General features: G+C 33.3%; 1 protein-coding gene across 1 annotated transcript; it reads left to right on the top strand.

Moving 5' to 3' along the window:
• The first annotated feature begins 360 nt into the window (after window positions 1-360).
• LOC127878533 (uncharacterized) lies at window positions 361-3,005 on the top strand. Its single transcript, XM_052425065.1, has 4 exons — window positions 361-619; window positions 975-1,098; window positions 2,265-2,326; window positions 2,478-3,005. The coding sequence occupies exons 1-4, from the start codon at window positions 361-363 to the stop codon at window positions 2,801-2,803; spliced, it is 771 nt and encodes a 256-aa protein (XP_052281025.1). The 3' UTR covers window positions 2,804-3,005.
• The last annotated feature ends 15,508 nt before the right edge of the window (window positions 3,006-18,513 follow it).

The following is an 18,513-nucleotide window of genomic DNA, read 5'->3' as shown; positions in this document are numbered from 1 at the left end:
AGATCATGTCTGCTTTATTGAACGAAACGTTTGACATTATTTTTTCCAAAAATATGTACGCCTTATGTATATACTATTGAAGGGACATTTTCACAAATTGAGGCATGTATATACGTGTATCATTAAATGGTTTATATTGATAAATGTAAAAAGGTGCTTAATAGCTCCGGCACAAATAAAGAATAAAATGAAAGCAACAAGAAAAAAATGTTATCCTAATCTGTGCTCAAACCACTGACCCTTGCAGTAGAAGCCGACACTTTAACCAATCGGCCATACGTGCTCATGCAATTATCAGTGTATTTAATACATTATAGGTCTATGAGCAATCCTCTTAATGTCCCTTTAATGTCGATCAGTATGTTTGACACTCATAACAATTTCAGTGGACCGTCCCCCAATATACCTGAGTTCTGGATAGGGTGTTTTTGGTTTGACTTCGGAAACGGATATCAGGCATACTGGACCACAGATACACAAAAGTATCCCCTTACGTGGGCGAATTGGGATTCGAACGAGCCAAGCAGTATAGGCAAAGAAACTTGCACATGCGTCAACCAGTTTAAGTTCCGGACCAGCACTTGTTCAAAGTCGTACGGAATATTATGCGAAAAGCATGGTAATGTACATATCGTTCAGCATGTCTTAAAATGTTCATGAGAGATAGGTAAAACATATGGTGGCATTATAGTACCATTCGAATTATGATTTTCAATCAATGTTACTGTTTCCACATGTTCCACATAGACCCATGATACAGATTGTTTTATTATATTGAATGAATAGTTAATTTGATTTTAGAAACATTTGGTAGGCAAACAACCTTCTTAGCCATTTCCGACGATAAACCAGGTAACCAAATTTATTTCAAATTTATTTCAACAAAATGATTGGTGTATATGCATATATCATACTTCTTAGAGAATGGTTAACAATAACGAAACAGGTTACAAATATCGCTTATGTTCCTTCAGACACCTGTCCAAACTTGACGAACGGATCTTTGTTCACTGTCAGTTTGTCGAATGGACAGGAATTGGGTTCTATTGCTGAGTACACCTGTCTACCGGGATACCATACTAATGGCGAATTGACGAGGTAAGTCACTTTCGAAAACAACAAGTCTTCTGGAAGAGAAATTTTAACACGTTTAGAAAATAATCTTAAACCTGTTTCATTTGTTTTAACAAATCATCTGACAAACAGTAAGGTAAAGACATGCATTTATAGTCAAGTTAGAATACTATAGCCCGTTTACATTCGGCGCAGTATGCAGCCACTGTACATTAGCTTATTTCCCTCTCATTCAACAATATACCCATTTTATACTCCTGGATGCAGAGGCGCAAGCGTAGGATTAATTGTTATGCTCATTAAAATTCCGTGGTTTGAGCGGGATTTGACCCAGGAACCTTCCAATTACTAGATTAGCATCCTGCCACTACACTACGGTTCCAACAATTGAACATAAATACATTATGTCTATTGTTATGGCGAACATGAGCAACAAAAACAAATTATATAAAACATTTCATTTCAAAGCGCGGAACAAGCTTTAAAAATGTCAAAATGCACTTGACTATATTTAACAGTAACAGTCTACGTGTGATAATGACGACAACGTTTGACGCGTTCATTACATAAACATGAACACACTACAGTATTCATATGATTAATACCACAGGCTATGCTTATAATTTAATTTGACAACCGATTAGGAGCGATTTGTTCATTAAAGATTAAGAGCAAGACATCATCCAAATGGGTTCTTTGTGGACCCATTAATAGTTGGCATTAACCGTTAGGGTTAGATTTGACATACACCATAGATTTGATCATTTGTATGCTTGTTATTGTGTTGTCATACAGATAGAACTGTCGAAAAGACGTTCTTTTCTGACAATGTCAAGTATGTCTTTTGTGTCTAGCATAAAAACAAACAAAACAAAGAAGGGGAATGTTGAGAGAATGTTTTGGCGTTTGCAATAACAATTGAATTGTATGATTTCGTTGAAAAAGACTAAAGCAAATCATGAACACGACATGACAAACCAACACTTCCTAAAAGTAAAATGTCAATATTGTTGTTATGTAAATAGTGTAGCATGCTATGACATTATAGATAGTTAAGCTTGCGTTTACTTTTCACGTTTGGTTTATATTTATTCCATTGTGTGTTCACAAGATAAGTTACAAACATCTTAAGTTTATAGGATTGGAACGTTTGCTTAGCTAGTAGGGTTCCTTTTTTCACTTTGGAACAGATCTTGTCAGATGAATGGAAGTGTCTTGAGCTGGTCTGGAATGGAAGTCGAATGCGCATTAGGTGAGGATGATTCTAACCACAAACTACACACATTGCTGTTAGAAGTATTAAATTTCTTCATAAATAATAAAATATGTATAAAGCAATCATGATGACAAATATAACGCTAACTAGTGTATCGATATACCTGTAGCTACCGCCTTAAATTCAGGTGTAGATGAACCCATTAGCACTGCGGCTGTCCCTGGAGCTAGCAGAGCCCGCCCACTCTTCCTGATGCCGTGTCTGTGTTACCCGAACAAGACGTTTGCAGGTATGACAGAAGAGGCAATCATCGCTCTGCTTGTAAGGGATACAGCCATCCGAACAAATGAAACAATTGCCGCTATTTTCAAGAAGAAATGTCGCGAAGACGCGAGGTTTTCTTCAAAGGTCATCGGTCTTGTGAGCTCGTCTGTGATGATCAGCATGTTGCTGTTGGTCGTGCTGTCGGACTGTTGCAAACTCAGACAGGATTGGTTACGCATTCACGGCTGACAGTATATATTTAATTTATATCCCTCCACTGGAACTTTTTATTATAATTTGACAATAACTTCAGGGTGTGTAATGGCGCACTACAAACACCGTTCAAACATGCATTGATAAAGTGTTCTAATATAAATATAGATAGAAATTTTTAACGTGTCAATGCAGAAAAATAATGTTTATTTCAAACATTGGAGTCTAAGATTCGTCTTTTAACAGCTAAAACTACAAAACCATAGTTGTTTTACCTTCCTAACTGGTGTGTTATTTCTTTTCAACAATTTTCACCGAATGATACTTTGTCCGTCATATCGCTCTGTCCGTTCATCTTTCAGTCCGTTAGACCGCGAAAAAAAACGCTGAGGAGATTTCTCATGTATGATGCTTGTATTTAACTCGGTATACTTAGAAAGGGTATGGCCTAATGTCATAATTATGCAGGACCTTCTCAACAGACTGAGGAAAGATCGTCAATATAGAGAACACAACAAGAGATTGCCGTAAAAAAAGTATTTTTCAAAAAATCATGACACAAGATAAAACATTCGTCCGCAAAAAAAAATGAAATAACTTAAAACATATATATATCATATAATACCTCGTGCCAAATCTCAGAAAGTGTGTAAGATTTTTATTTTTATTTTTTTCAATTTATAAAATGGTATGTATGAATTATTCAAGACCTTACGTTTTCAACAAAATGGCACATGTAAGGTCAGTTTATTCAAAATATTACAGTTACGCATATCGTGAAACTTCATCTGCACCAGCAGGAGCAAAACCTTATTATACAATGCGGTCATTAATGCAAGGAACCAGCTAAGAAACAGTACGACACAAAACAAATGCTTGAGATAAGATACAAACGTACATATAAGTAAATGTACACAACTGATGTCACCGGCTTGGAACGTTCCAAAGCACTTGGTGCTTAGAACGGTTTTAAGGAACTCCACACCTCACACTTAGCAATATATTATTTATTTTACATTAACGTGTTTATATAAAAACGGATCATGATTTTGATAAAATAACACAAAAATGACATCTGATCGCATTGCCTATCAAATGAGTATATACAGACCAGACATAAGAACCGAATTTTTGTGATGCACGATGAAATGAAACCAAAACGAGTACCAAGAACATCGCTTCTTTAGGTAAACGCTCAACAGTATAACATTGAGATCATAGGCAATCATTTCGGGATATGCATAACTAAGCTTGTAAAAGGCCAAATTTAAAAGATTGGTAGTGTTTGTCTATCTTTAGCCACATCAAATTATAAAAGTCATATAATTTGATAAGTTTAATTGTTTCATAGAAATGAAAACAATTTAAAATAAAAATGTATATGATTTGACCTAAAAAGTATTTAAACCAGAAATATCCGCATTAGATTATTAATAAGCATATCAGTAAAATGTATTCATTGATGATGTAAAACTATCCTGAGCTCGGCTTGAAATCCGATGACGTCATAATTTTGAACAGTATGAACGTTAACGCTAAATCTTTGCACTTGTGCGTCCTTTTGTTCGTACGTATAAACGTTCCGAGGCTTGTGTTTTCAATGTCTCTTTAACGCATTGTGGATTTCACTCAAATTTTCATAGTGATACGACCTTTAAGTGTCAATTCATTGTTGAGAAAGGAATTGTGGTTGCGACCAGTTTTTGCTGTTTTCTACGTCGGCATGCTATTCGTTTCAACTGATCTTTAACTATTGGGTGGATCTCGTTTAAACAGATAAATGAGATTAATGTAACATGGTCTTAAAAACGGCCGAGTAATAGAACTTGCCGGTTTTCTTATTTTAATATTAAGTTCAAAAAGTGTGTTTGAAATCTCGCTTTCAAAATAACTTGTTTGTAAATTTAGTTCACACATTTACAGTTAAATGATCTAAATGCAAACAAAATCGCAAAATTATAAACTAAAGCCCTAACTAAGGTATATAATCTGGGCAGTTATCATCGTCATCATATACAGTATTAATTATGTCTTGAACAATATAATCATATGTATTTCCAACTCTGCCATTTAAGTCGTCTACAACAAAAATTGTATCAAGTTCAGAAAAATCAGTAGATCTAATATCGTGTTCTAAACATGCACAGAGATCAACGTTAAATGTATTGTATATTGGATACTCATATCAAAATAAATATATTGCACATTTGTAAAAATCGTTTCAGATAATTAAAAAAATGAAGATGACGTGTTGCGTGTAATACCCAACTCCATACCACTGAGGCTAATGCTACACTAAGAAGTTAAAGGTCTTTGGATACATCTTTGTGTTACGTGTATTTACTAACTCATTCTGTACTGAGAACTAGATGTACTGGTTTTCTGTGCAGACACTTCTTTGCAGTGTGTGTTAACGCAATAATGCTACGTGTATTTTTCGTCCATATAGCCCATGTCGATATCGGCCAGTCGTTAAAAACAAAGAACTTATCGGAAGACTTATGGACGTTCCAGTTCTAAAAGAACAAATACGCAAGAAGGAATTTTACATTCTTCATTCCCTGTCAATGTTATCAATCAAAATATCATATTTTAAATTTGTGTCGGGCGTTGAAAGAGTATTTATGGTGTAAAAATACTTTCAATTCGTATTGAATTCTTAAGAAAATAACTATGTTTCTGATTCAATTATTTTGCAATGATTCAATTATCTAAAAATTACTGTGTACGCGTTTTGATATTAGCGTGTTTGTCTTAACACTAAGAAATTCATTAGGATTTTTCTTAATACAGCTTATTGTTGTAAATTATGGTTTAATTTGACTTTCCTATATAACACCGGTGATAATTGTCTTAATAATAGGATTAATATCACACATGTTTTGGAACTAAATCATGAAACAAGGGGTTTTGAAGGAAATATTGTGAACATTAATATGTTTTATTTTGTGAATGTCCGATGTGTTTCTGAAACACAATTTTTACCGTGTTGTCAAAATGATAATAAATTAAATAAGTATGAACTACATGTTGTAAATAAATATTTGTGTGAACACATTCGTAAAATGTATTAAAGGCGCCTTTACATAGATTTTGGCATGTATTGAAGCTTTTCATGAAATGCCTTATATTGATAAATTTAAACATTGGACCTAAAAAATCTCATGTAAAAAAACAAGAATGCAATTTAAACAAGAGGGCCATGATGGCCCTGAATCGCTCACCTGACTCATTAAGATCAGATGAAAACTATGACCTCTATTGTCTACACAATGTTTTTCTATGATTTGACCTAGTGACCTAGTTCCTGACTCTAGATGACCCAAATACAATCCCAATCCAGATTTCATTAAGATAAACATTCTGACCACAGTTCATAAATATTGGATGAAAACTGTGACCTCTATTGTCAACACAAGGTTTTTCTATTTATTTGACCTAGATTTTTACCCCAGATGACCCAAATACAATCCCACCCAGATTTCATCAAGAATTCTGACCAAATTTCATAAAGGTTGGATTAAACCTGTGATCTCTAATGTTTACACAAGGTTTTTCTATTATTTGACCTAGTGACCTAGTTTTTGACCCCAGATGACCCAAATAAAATCCCAACCCAGATTTCATCAAGATAAACATTCTGACCAAATTTCATAAAGATTGGATGAAAACTGTGACCTCTATTGTCTACAGAAGGTTGTTCTATTATTTGACCTAGTGACCTTGTTTTTGACCCCAGATGACCTAAATACAATCCCAAACCGGATTTCATCAAGATAAACTTTTTGACCAAATTTCATCAAGATTGGATGCAAACTGTGACCTCTACTGTCTACACAAACAAATTGTTGACGGACGGACGCACGGACACACGCAGGCACGCACAACGGACATCACACGATCACATAAGCTCACCGTGTCACTTCATGACAGTAGTAGTAGCAGTAGCAGTAGCAGAAGCAGTAGCAGCATTACAAGACCAATGCTTCAGAATGATCAAATGGGAAAAGGTAACCTAGCACTGGCAGTAAATATGGGGCTCATTTACAGGTCAGATTTGGAATCTCTGCTGTAAAATGAGATTTTGAATGAATAAAAGGGAGGCAAATCTGTAATAAAAAGAACATGCATAAACCGTAGTTGTTTCCCATGTTTGAACCATGCTAAATCCTTACAAGTTTCGAAAGAATTGGATGAAAAATTTGGACTTTATTGCATAAACACCATTTTCTCAATTCAATGGGGGGTAATTCTGTACTTCATGGACCAATAATGCTCATTTTTTGTAGGGTTCGTGTCCTCATTAATATAAAGACACTGTGAAAATTTGGAAAGGATCGGACAAAAAATGTGGAAGATTTTTGAAAGTTTTCACAAAATAGGCAAAAACGAATAAACATGCAAAGTTCAACGAGCTCCTGCGGCCATGTTTTTTGACGAATCAAATTTCTTTGAACAACTTTTTCATGGGAGCCCCTAAAGGTCATTCCTGTGAAATTTTTTAAAAATCTGATGAGCGGTTTCTGACAAGAAAATTTTTAAGGTTTTTACCATATTTGGTCATGGCGGCCATCTTGGTTATGTGATCAAATTTTTTTTAACAATTCTTTTGTCCCATGACCTAGGGATGCTCCACATGAAATTTAGTTGAAATTGGCCCAATGGTTTAGTAGAAGAAGATGTTTACAAATTGTTTACAGACAGACAGACGGACGGACGGACGCCGGACGCTGAGTGATCACAATAGCTCACCCCGAGCTATCGCTCAGGTGAGCTAAAAAGGAAAAAAAGGAAACCCGCATCAGGCCTGGAACCACTGACCCCTGGAGTCCTGGAGTAAAAAGTCTCCCGCTTAGATCACTCGACCATCCGTGCTCATGCTATGAGCGGGTGTATTTTTTCACTTATATAAGCAATCCTCGTAGTTTCCCAAAATATGACGACAACAACAAAACTTTCCAAATTATTCAATCTATTCGCGTTGCAACGCTTTATAATTTTCAGGTTTTCAAAACTTCAAAATATGCATGTAATTGATATTTTAGAGCATGGTAAATGTTAAGTATTACTATTCCTCACAAATATCATAACTAAAACGAAAATGTGCGAATTTGAAACAGCTTTTTGTAATTTTGTCAATTTACCAAAAACCGTGAAAAATGGCCCCTTTAAAATTTTGTATACAGCTGTCAGAATACATGATGCAGAAACAAAAGACATTAAATTGATATGTATGCAATAATTTTCCATTAACAGGTGTACGTCAATATTCAATGATTAAATATTGTACCGCTCATTCATTTGTCCTTCTTTATCGATATAAACGGTCTAGGGCCGTAGTATACTATTAAGACAATTAAAAGAAGAATACGGCGAGTTACCAAATGTTTGATTAAACCTCATCACGTGATCATTTCTTTACGATGCATATAACAATTAAGCGGGCATTAGCCACGGGTGGAGCTTAAAGTAGAACAACGAAAATTCATAATTGAAAATGTCGAAATAAAAACAGACCGTATTTCGTCTGAGGATGCTTAATTCGATCCAATGTTTTACCAATAATAAACAGCGAGATGTTTTTGCAATTGCGTTGTCATTAAAAAATGTATAGGTTTTTGTTTTGTGTCAACCGTTCTTACGAGAAACACGATTTGTTTTATAATTCACAATAAATGATAAGAACGTATCTTTTCGTTTGTATTCGTATGTATTCATAATAATTAATAATTATATCTAAAAATGAATATAACTTTCCAAATTAAGTTTAATAAATAATGTTGATGTAAATGGTTGCGAAGGGGATGATCCAACAAATACGCCCTTTTTCACAACACATTTCTACTGATCTAATCCATGAAGCATTGTTAGTTGCAATAATCAAACTCTCAGCTATTGACCCTCCGGGTCCCATGGAGTTGCAACTGATAACCGCTTTTTTTCGTGTAAAGTCACAGATCATAAATATTTCACTGATGCGCAATTTTAAAACAACTTTAATAATACTGTATGCTCGCGTAATAAGTTTGCAACACGTTAACGGTTCATAAATTGTGTAACTTTTTGAAAAGGACAACGATGAGCATTCCGAATTCGAAAATACGCTATCGACTATCTCCTTAATTCTCGGCGAGCTAAATCTCGTGTCTAATCAAACAAATATAATACATCGACTTTCTCTTGAACCTTATAAAGATAGATCGATTCGTCAATTACAGACTTCGGCTTTCGGTTTGAAAAAGTTTGTTTTATCAAGTTTATTTTTTGAGTAGTTCTCAAAGCATGGCACGCAAATTGATGTCGATTGTAACAGTTATTGGGTTTTTTACGATGTATTGAATTGATTGAACTCGATTTTATAGTTATACATGTTACTTTTTTGTGTACATGAAAAAGTTATTAACAGGAACAAATTTGAGCTGTAGGCATGAACTCATGAAAGCTCAAAGCATTCAAGCAACCACTGCAAATAGCTTTGACTGGAACCAGAATAGCTGGATCAAATCCCAGCCGTTATAACTTAAACCACATGATGATAGCAACGCCACGTGGTACAATAATATCCGGTTGTTGTTGTTTTTACTTTTTTAAATTAAGGTAATGTTTTATATTATTATAAACCTAAACTTATTCACTATTTACAAAATAAAAAAGAAATATGATACTAATATTCATATAATAATGCTTTATTTTCTTGTAACGGCAGAGATTGTAGTTGAGAGCATGGTTCGACAACTATGCGTTGAAAACAACGGTCGACGTTGTGACACATGCATGCAATATTGTAAACCTGAAACAGCTATATGTAGCTTAACGCGTTAAAATATCATACAAGACTTGTAAAGTACGGAGGTCGGGTTTATACCGTAGATTTAGAACGTATCTATTGTGATTGATAAATATGTCGCTTTTTGTTTTGTTTGTTCGCTTAAATAATACAATCGTTGACTTTCTTGAGGACCCCGTGCGAACACTCACAACAAAAAATGTCAACCTTGATTAAAGCCATGGTCGAATTGTGGTCTCGGGTGTACATAACGCAGGTGCATGCGTGTGAATATGCCAGTGAGTAAGTACTTTACACTTATATTTTTGCAACTCCTCTTTTATGTTGCAGGCAATTTTACTTAAACTTAAACAAAGTGATTATCTTCCAGTGCCTCTGCGCACATTTATAAATATTTGGCGATTTTTTTTACTTATCGTTAAATCACTTATTTCACTTTATCTAAAATAATTGTCTCCAAACTTTTTACAGTATAGTTATATCAAGTACTAAAGCGCGTATCATAAAGGTGTTGCGATTGGGGTAACATAAGAAGGTATTGACATTTGGTTTGAAATTTAATATTAAATCGTCTGTGCGTAAACCCTACATTGTGTACGCGATTTTCGTCAAACTTCCACAGAATATGGTTCTCCAAGTTTTACAACGAACATTGTCAAGGTTTGAGAATTGCGTTATATTGTAGGAGTTATTGAGCGTTGTTGCCATTGTTAGACACTTTTTTTTCCCAATGAACGTCTTTCATCGCTGTCAGAGCTTTGAGTAGTAATATGTATATATGTTATACATAATTACGCCTTTGTAAATTGATTGATTTCAGTCATGCAGTTAATTATGAGTGAATGCCAGACCTGGTTTTACTCTATTATTCATGAGGATATACTTACAGTCAACGTTTAATAATTGAATTGTTGCATCAAACATTTTTAATATGTTACAATTTTCAACAAAATTAATCAATTACAATTATGAAGCTGAAAATTCACAGACAGACACTGTCATTTAGATTATTCATATAGAATTTCACGCTGAAAATAAGAAAAAAAATCTAAAATGATTAGATATGGATCATGGATGTTGCGATTTAAAAATTTCTAGCGGTGTTTTTTTCCATAACTATATTCATTGGTTACTTACTTTTAATAAGCCATAAAGATAAATTTAGGGGCGGGTCATTTTTAATTTACTGGTAACTTACAGTTACACTAGCCACCAAACGCTTTCATAAATAGGTAAAGACATATCTTGTTTATGTTTTCAATGAAATAGAATGGAACTTTTCATAAAGAAGATAAAAAAAAATGGCCTCACGTGCAAACACATACAAATTATGTCCAGAATCATGATATTCAACTACCTGATTATCACCATTAAATCGAGTAAATTTAAGTCCGGTTTTGTCGAACCGCGCTTGCGCAAACTTATATAAGTATATGTTAGTATTAAAGCACCAGAGGAAGTCGCTGAACTTGGTTTGGTATTCAAAAGCGCTTATGTCGATTGTATTCGCATTTTTTTTAGTCTTTTTAAAACAAAATATATTGCAAACATATTAAGAAAAGGTAGTCATTTAAAAAAAAATTATAAAAGGGAAAAACCATGTACCGTGCATAGTCAAATAGGTTTAACGAAAAGCAAAACATTGTTCCGACTTTCCTATCCTAAAAATATATATAACACTGTTGTATCGTCAGTTGTCGTTTATATAATGATTTGGCGTAACTAAGGTGTTTTGGCGCAGCCGGTCTATACTTGATGATGCGAGAGAGTTTGTAAAAAGTATTGTGATCTTTTGATGAACATAAGTAATTAAACATATGTGTTGTTTAACACGTGTTTGTATTAATATGATACGTTTTAAATCGCTATTAAATGATATTATTTGTATTTGTTATTGACTCATTCAGGTTCGACACCGGCAAACCACCATCAGAATACGAGCTTTCGAACAATTCTCGTATGAAATCTCTTTCGCCGTTGCACATAACGTGATGAAGGCGATGACTATTTTGCTTTTCAATCATTATTTGATATTTTGTTTAATATTTTTGACTGATTATCATTAATTTAAACAAAATTACGAACCGATGTGACATGTGCATACAGTGTATGTCGCAACCTTCCAGGGGACCTGCTTGACCTGCGCTACTGCTTAGTACTCCATTCAGTAAGTAACACCATTTTACGAATTTCCAATCGTTTGTCAAAGAAAGGTAACAAAACGGTTAAATGCACAGTTGCTTTAAAGTTACACATGTTATTACATTTTGATAGCAAAAGTGTTGAATCATTTAGCGGTATGTAAAAGTGTTTTCAAAAAACATCGGCCAGGTTTAAAACACGCGTTTTCATAATTAATTAAAAATGTTGAGTGCATCATTCGAATGTTGTTGCTTCATATTTGACGCTACTGCAGTATATTTGCATTCTCAGATTGTAAACATCACTGGTCTTTCCGGAGGTCGGATGGACTATTTTAGTAATATATCACGGCTGTTATTGTTATTGCCATATTTGGGAACTTGTTGTAAGTGACATATTGACCAAGTGTCTTTAAAAATGTGTCTCGGCTTCCCGTATTGATGTTCCTGTTACAACAATGTAAAACTCGCGATCTGTAAATAGAACAACGGGAACCCAGACTTGAACCAATTGTGAAACGTAAAATGATCGTACATGAGTTTAGTTAAAATCAGTGTTCAACTCGGCTAAATCCACGGTCGACAGAGTTGTTTTCGATTTACTGTCAGTTTAAAAAATACCATGGACCGCGGGTGCTAAATATTACTCGCAAAAAACATACTATTTCCAGAGTAACGTTATCGACGTAGAATATACTAAGCTTAATTGTTCAGTTGTATTGCCTTTTTCATTTTTACAATAGCGTCTTTTGACTTTCGGAACATGAGAGTGTTCAAATATGACTGCATCTGAGTGCATTAAAATGTATCCTCGATAGCTGGTCATTTAGAAATATTCGCCCTTATTATATATAATATAAACGTTCTGTCTTCAAATTCAATCCTTGAACGTATTTTCATACTAGTTTCCATGTATATTATTAAACCAAATGACTCATATAGAACCGATATGTTTGTGTTAAACTAATTATCAACCTGATCTATTTTATAGCAGTTTTCATAAAACGAAGACACAATAGGAAAGGTCAAGACAATACGGTGTTGTGAGACTTAACAACAATTTACTTCGTAACAAAATTATGTACAATACGCATATTTTGCTATGATTATGGTTATGATCATACAGATTGTATTATATGTTGTTTAGATGAGAAACATTTAAAACATACAAAACATCTGTGTGTATTTATTTATGAAGTATTAAGGTATTAATGTCTTTCAGTTTGCTGTTGACATTTTGCAATAAATTTCAAGTCAGAAATAAAATGTAATATAAAGAAGTGAAACTCCAGCTGCTGGAGCAGTATTGAATTTTCATTAAAAACAATTGGTTGGTCCTTTATTTAAGGCAAGTGACCGATTGCCCAAACAGTACAAAACAGCACAATACAGCACAATACAAACCAACATAAACACAAAATATGAATAAAGCTGGGGTCACCGCCTTGGAACGGTCAATGCAAAGCATTGGGGGTTTAAACCTGGTTATAGAGCGCTCAACCTCACACTTGGCCCAGCAATATTCATAATACATTCAAGTGTAAATAAAATTTAACGTCATAGCATTGTAACTCAAATTAAACAATAATAAAAGGGAATTAAAACGCATTCAATTTAATTACTATTTAATTACTCAATTGCATTGAAGATACAAGAGTAACAGAATTACAACTTTTTGACGAACGATCAAATAAAACTATTAACAATTGTCAACTACATTCCTTCTTTATAGAAAAGATTTGAGAATGTAGAATCATAGAGTTAATATCTCAGATAATCATCGCGCAAATACAGGAAGAAGCAGCAATAATGGGTGTAAAAATTCCATATTACATAGCTTGGTTGTTTATGTGACTGCTAAACAAATTAAATATAATTAAATCAAACAAGAAACGCCTATCAGAGAGAAAATATAAATAAAATGGAACGTTATAAACTCAATGACCTATGCATGTAGATTACAACTGGGAAAGTCGGTCGTATGACGTCACAAAAATCCATAATGACATAATGACGTGAACAAATTCCAAGGGCAGTACTAAATAAAAATATTAATCGGGCTGTGCTACTTATAAAACAAGTTTACGTGATTTAATATTAAGAAGCAAATGAATACAAATGGTAATTCCATTAAAGCGACATTGTTGGAATCAAACAGTATATTGGTGTTTTGACAACTGAAGACAGAAATGATTTGATGTACGATTTGAGTCCAAATGTAGTTTACATGCAGATTTGTTCATACGACACAATGACACAATTTTATTCAACAGTGACAAATGCCTATAATGTAGTATTCATGCAGATTTGTTCATACGACACAATGACACAATTTTATTCAACAGTGAAAAATGCCTATAATATCACTAATGATTCCAAATTTTAAGGGAAGAAAGATATAGTGAATCGAAAACCATCAAACACGTGTTTTTAAGTACATAAGCATCGTATCCTTTTGATAAAAACAAGTTAATTAAATTGAAAAGTTTAATATGAACATTTGGTTTAACATATTTTAATTTGCGGACACGCTTCAAAACATCTCCGTAAAATGATGGATGGGAGATTCCATTATTTAAATGCCATTTAAAAGAAACATTATATTTTGAAATTAAATCACCATACTTAGAGTAAAATCTAGCAAATTTATTTCTTAAGTTATGATACAAAAAGCCTTGTTTGAGCAATTTTTTAGTTAATATTAGATTACGATCATTAAAATCTTTAATACACGAACATGCTCTGGCATAACGTACCAACTGCGAAATGTAAATACCATAGGAAGGTCCTTTAGGGATGTTGCCATCTAGAAACGGAAAATTCACAATTTCAAAGTTAAAATCGTCCCGTTTGTCGTATAAACTAGTTTTGATCAAATTATTATTAATAGTTAAATGTAAGTCTAAATACGCAGCGTCTGTATTGGATACACACGATCTATTTAAGACTAGTTCTTTTGGGTAGATTTTGTGAATATATTGTTCAAATAATGGATTATCTAAATTAAGTATGTCATCAATGTACCTACTAGTAAGGTTAAAACAATTAATCAAATCTACTTGCTTAGTTTTAGATAATTCTAACATAAATTCGCTTTCATAACAATATAAAAAAGGTCAGCTATTAGTGGCGCACAATTAGTACCCATAGGAACGCCAATAATTTGTTTAAATATTTTACCATTAAATTCAACAAACAAGTTATCCAAAAGAAAAGTAAGTGCTGCACAAAAGTCAAGACCAGTCCAAATGATGTAATTATCTAATATCTGATTAGTAAAAAAAGCTGTTTTAGTGTTTAAAGCTAGATACAAACATTTCTCTCTAGCAAACGTTTTTTCAATCAAAGAAACAAGTTTGGATTTTATTAAAGCGTGAGGAAGCGTTGTATATAGTGTCGAAAAATCATAAGTACTTACCTGCGACACCTTATATTTTTTATTTTCAATTTTATCAATAACTTCTAAGTTGTTTTTTATTGACCAAAATAGGTTAATATTACTATTTTCATAAACTTTATTACAAAATTTAGCTATATGATATCTAATAGCACTCAATGCAGATGTAAGATACACTGATAATTGTTTGGTGGTACAAGACACTGAATTAGCGATGAAACGACTTTTATATGGCGTCTTATGTAATTTAGGTATCCAGTAAAGTGATGGCAATTTCTTGTCAGTAATATTGACTATTACATTTAACTTTATGCATTGGGCAATATGGTCGGTAATAATTTCATTAGGTAGCTTATTGTACTCACAATATGATGTAGTTTGTGAAAGTTCTTGTGAAATAGTTTGAACATAAAACACTCGTCATATTATGATAACATTATTAGCAGCCTTATCAGCAGGAACTAAGACGAATTTAGATTTTAAGTCTTCAAGCAATTTACAGAGATTTTGTTTATTAAATTTAGGTGAATGTGGTAGGGCCAAAGGATGTGTATCATAAAAACATATTTTATTCATGGCCATACTAAATATTTTTGTTTTCCAAACATTGAGTGCAGTAATTTCAGCATTTTCCTTCCTGCACCTTTTAGTGCAATAATCATGTAAGGAAGTTACGATATTCTTAATGCAGTCATCAAAATCAACAGGAATAGGCAGTCTTTACTTAGGGCCTCTGCGTAGCAAATTTCTAAGGTTTTTATTTTGAATGAAATTAAGGTCCCCAGTAATAACATGTCCAACTGGACCATATATATATTTAGAACTAGTACAGTCACATAATGTAGGACAATTTCTTATTACATTTAAATCTGTGGAAATAGAATTATAATTAAAAACGATACTTCTTACAGGTTTACTATATTTGTAGCAAATAAGTGGTGATTCAGTATTGCGGAAATAAGGGGGAATCAACCGACGTACATTTTTATCATTGAATATTTTAGGAAGGTCAATTAAATCAAGACCTTTGTTACAAAACTCAATTTTGATACGATTTCTAGTTTTGTTAAGTACATTTTCAATAAAAGGTTTAAGATAGTAGTCAGTGAAAGATTCAATAATACAAGCACATTCATATAGAGGGTCAGATTGAAGTAAAATAAGTTTACATTCCTTATCAATATGCGCCAACGAAGAAACAGAAAGAGAGCAAAGTGCACTTAGTAATTTATGTTTACCCCCATTTTGTAATACTGTGTAGCAATCATTTAAAGAAAGCAGACGTTTAAATTTACGCCTTAAGTTACCATTTTTCCTAATGCCATGTGAACGTTTATTTCTTAGACGTTTACTAAACAGAGAAAATGAATTAATCGATTTATTTTTAGAAATTGTTCCAACATTTAGAATATTATCATTTAATCCAAGTGGGTAAGCTGATTGCAAACATTTAATCCATTCAAATTCTGACATGCACCTTGCTTTTAATTGGCACTGACTTGAAGTACTATTATTAAAAATAAGTTGCTCCATAGGTTGAATTGAAATATTAGTTACGCTATGACCTGTTTTATTAAAGTGCTGGTAAATGAAGTTATAAAATTTATTGTTATTTTTAATTTTAAAAAAATGTTCCCTAAAACGTGTTTTAAGTGATCTACCCGTCTGCCCAACGTATTGCGCACCACAACAGGGTACATTTCAAGTAATAACATAAACCACATGCATAGAATTTCATGAGACATCGGATTTAATATTAACTGAAAATTTGCGGTTATTAACCGATGAAAGAATAAAAGAGGACATATTTAAAAACTTGCAACATAAACACTTCCTGGAGTTGCACTTATTTATTGTAGGATACCGATTACACGGAGCTAAATTACGCTGCGAACTAGAACCCAGCCGCATTGTACCTCCAATGAAAGATGTTCGAAGTAAACTTAATTTGACTGTAGGTTTAGAAAAAAGTAATTGTCTATAATTTAACGGCAAATGAATACTACGTGTAATCGGAATTCTCAATGGTGAGAGAACAACTTTCGGGTTTTTTGTAATCAATCTGTCCATAGGTTATTTATTTTGCGAAACCACCAATCTTATAATCACATTAATACACATTGCCAAGTCAACATACATAAAAGAGTAAGAGGCAGCTTGTCAGATAATGGTCTGTAAAAATTCAGTATAACCTGCAGAACTCTCAATTGATGAACATACACGTTTACTTTATAAGTACAGAGAATGTATAAGAATCTAAGTATAAGAAAGGTCTTAAACAAGGTTTCTTAAAAAATAATAAAAACACAATACCGCTACCAGCCTCTGAAGGCTGAAAATATAACAACATCGAAGATATGTACGGGGATACACGCTACTGCATCCACGCAGCACACATCAAACTGTCACACAAAAAGCGCATTTGTTATAAATTATAGTCTGATATTCTCTTTATTTATTGTATGAACAAAACTATGGTATTTTGTTTCTCTTATAGTTTATCAACTTACAACACAAATTTGTCATTTTGTTTGCGTTATAAAGTCGAAATCATTGTAAATCGGGAATTGTTTATCGGCAATTTCGAGTCCAGCTCAATGTCGATATACCAAGATGTGTATTGGGCATCCATACTATTGCAAATCATAAGTTTAGGTAGACAAGCCAGCTATGAACTATTGTGTCAAACTATTGCAAATGTATAACCAATATCGCTTACCCGGAGGCATTATGTGTATTTGAATATTGTCAATACCAGGGCTGCAACGGGTACCCGAAATATCCGATGATATCGGATCCAACTTTATTTATTTTCATAGGTGTATGTAACCTAGCGCTGTTTTCACGAGCATTGGTTTAAACACTATTTATTTAGTTCAATAGAAAGTACATATAATCAATACAATACAAACATACATATTATTTTCGAACAATACACAAGGCAGGAAGAAATTGCAGTATTGCATAATATAAAGGCTGTCGGATACAATTTGACAGAATTAAGAAAAAAGCTCGAGGCTTATGCTATGTCTGTTAGAAGCGCTTCTGTTATGGGGTAAACAACCAAACGTTTAACAACAACTTATAAAAATGACAAAAATTTTGAAACATATAATTCAGTGATTAGTATTTGAATACCGTTTAGAAATGGAGAAAATATATATGTTGTAATACAAATCATATAACAGGGTAGTATAGATACCAAAAAATGTAATAAGTTGAGAAGGAAATGAAAAGAAGTGTAAGAGTAGAGTTCGAGTAAGAGAAGTTGAAATAAGAAAAGAAGTAGTTGCGGGACGGGGCATCGTAAGCAGAAATGGTTTGTTCCTAAGATGGAGTAGGATAAGAATTTATGAATATCTCGGATGAAAGACTGAACATGTTTGAAAATTAATGAATTTACTTCGTATGATCCGTCTTT

The sequence above is a fragment of the Dreissena polymorpha genome, chromosome 4 (genome assembly GCF_020536995.1).
Source record: "Dreissena polymorpha isolate Duluth1 chromosome 4, UMN_Dpol_1.0, whole genome shotgun sequence".
NCBI lineage: Eukaryota > Metazoa > Mollusca > Bivalvia > Myida > Dreissenidae > Dreissena > Dreissena polymorpha.
Note: the sequence above shows the minus strand (reverse complement) of the source record. Positions and strands in the feature narration are given on the sequence as shown.

What these genes read in the sequence shown, in the direction of transcription:
- LOC127878533 (XM_052425065.1), top strand. Translation starts at nt 361, where the DNA reads ATGTTTGACACTCATAACAATTTCAGTGGACCGTCCCCCAATATACCT. An exon ending in AATATTATGCGAAAAGCATG is followed by an intron (nt 620 to 974) that starts GTAATGTACATA and finishes ATGTTCCTTCAG; the next exon opens with ACACCTGTCCAAACTTGACG. An exon ending in GGAAGTCGAATGCGCATTAG is followed by an intron (nt 2,327 to 2,477) that starts GTGAGGATGATT and finishes CCTTAAATTCAG; the next exon opens with GTGTAGATGAACCCATTAGC.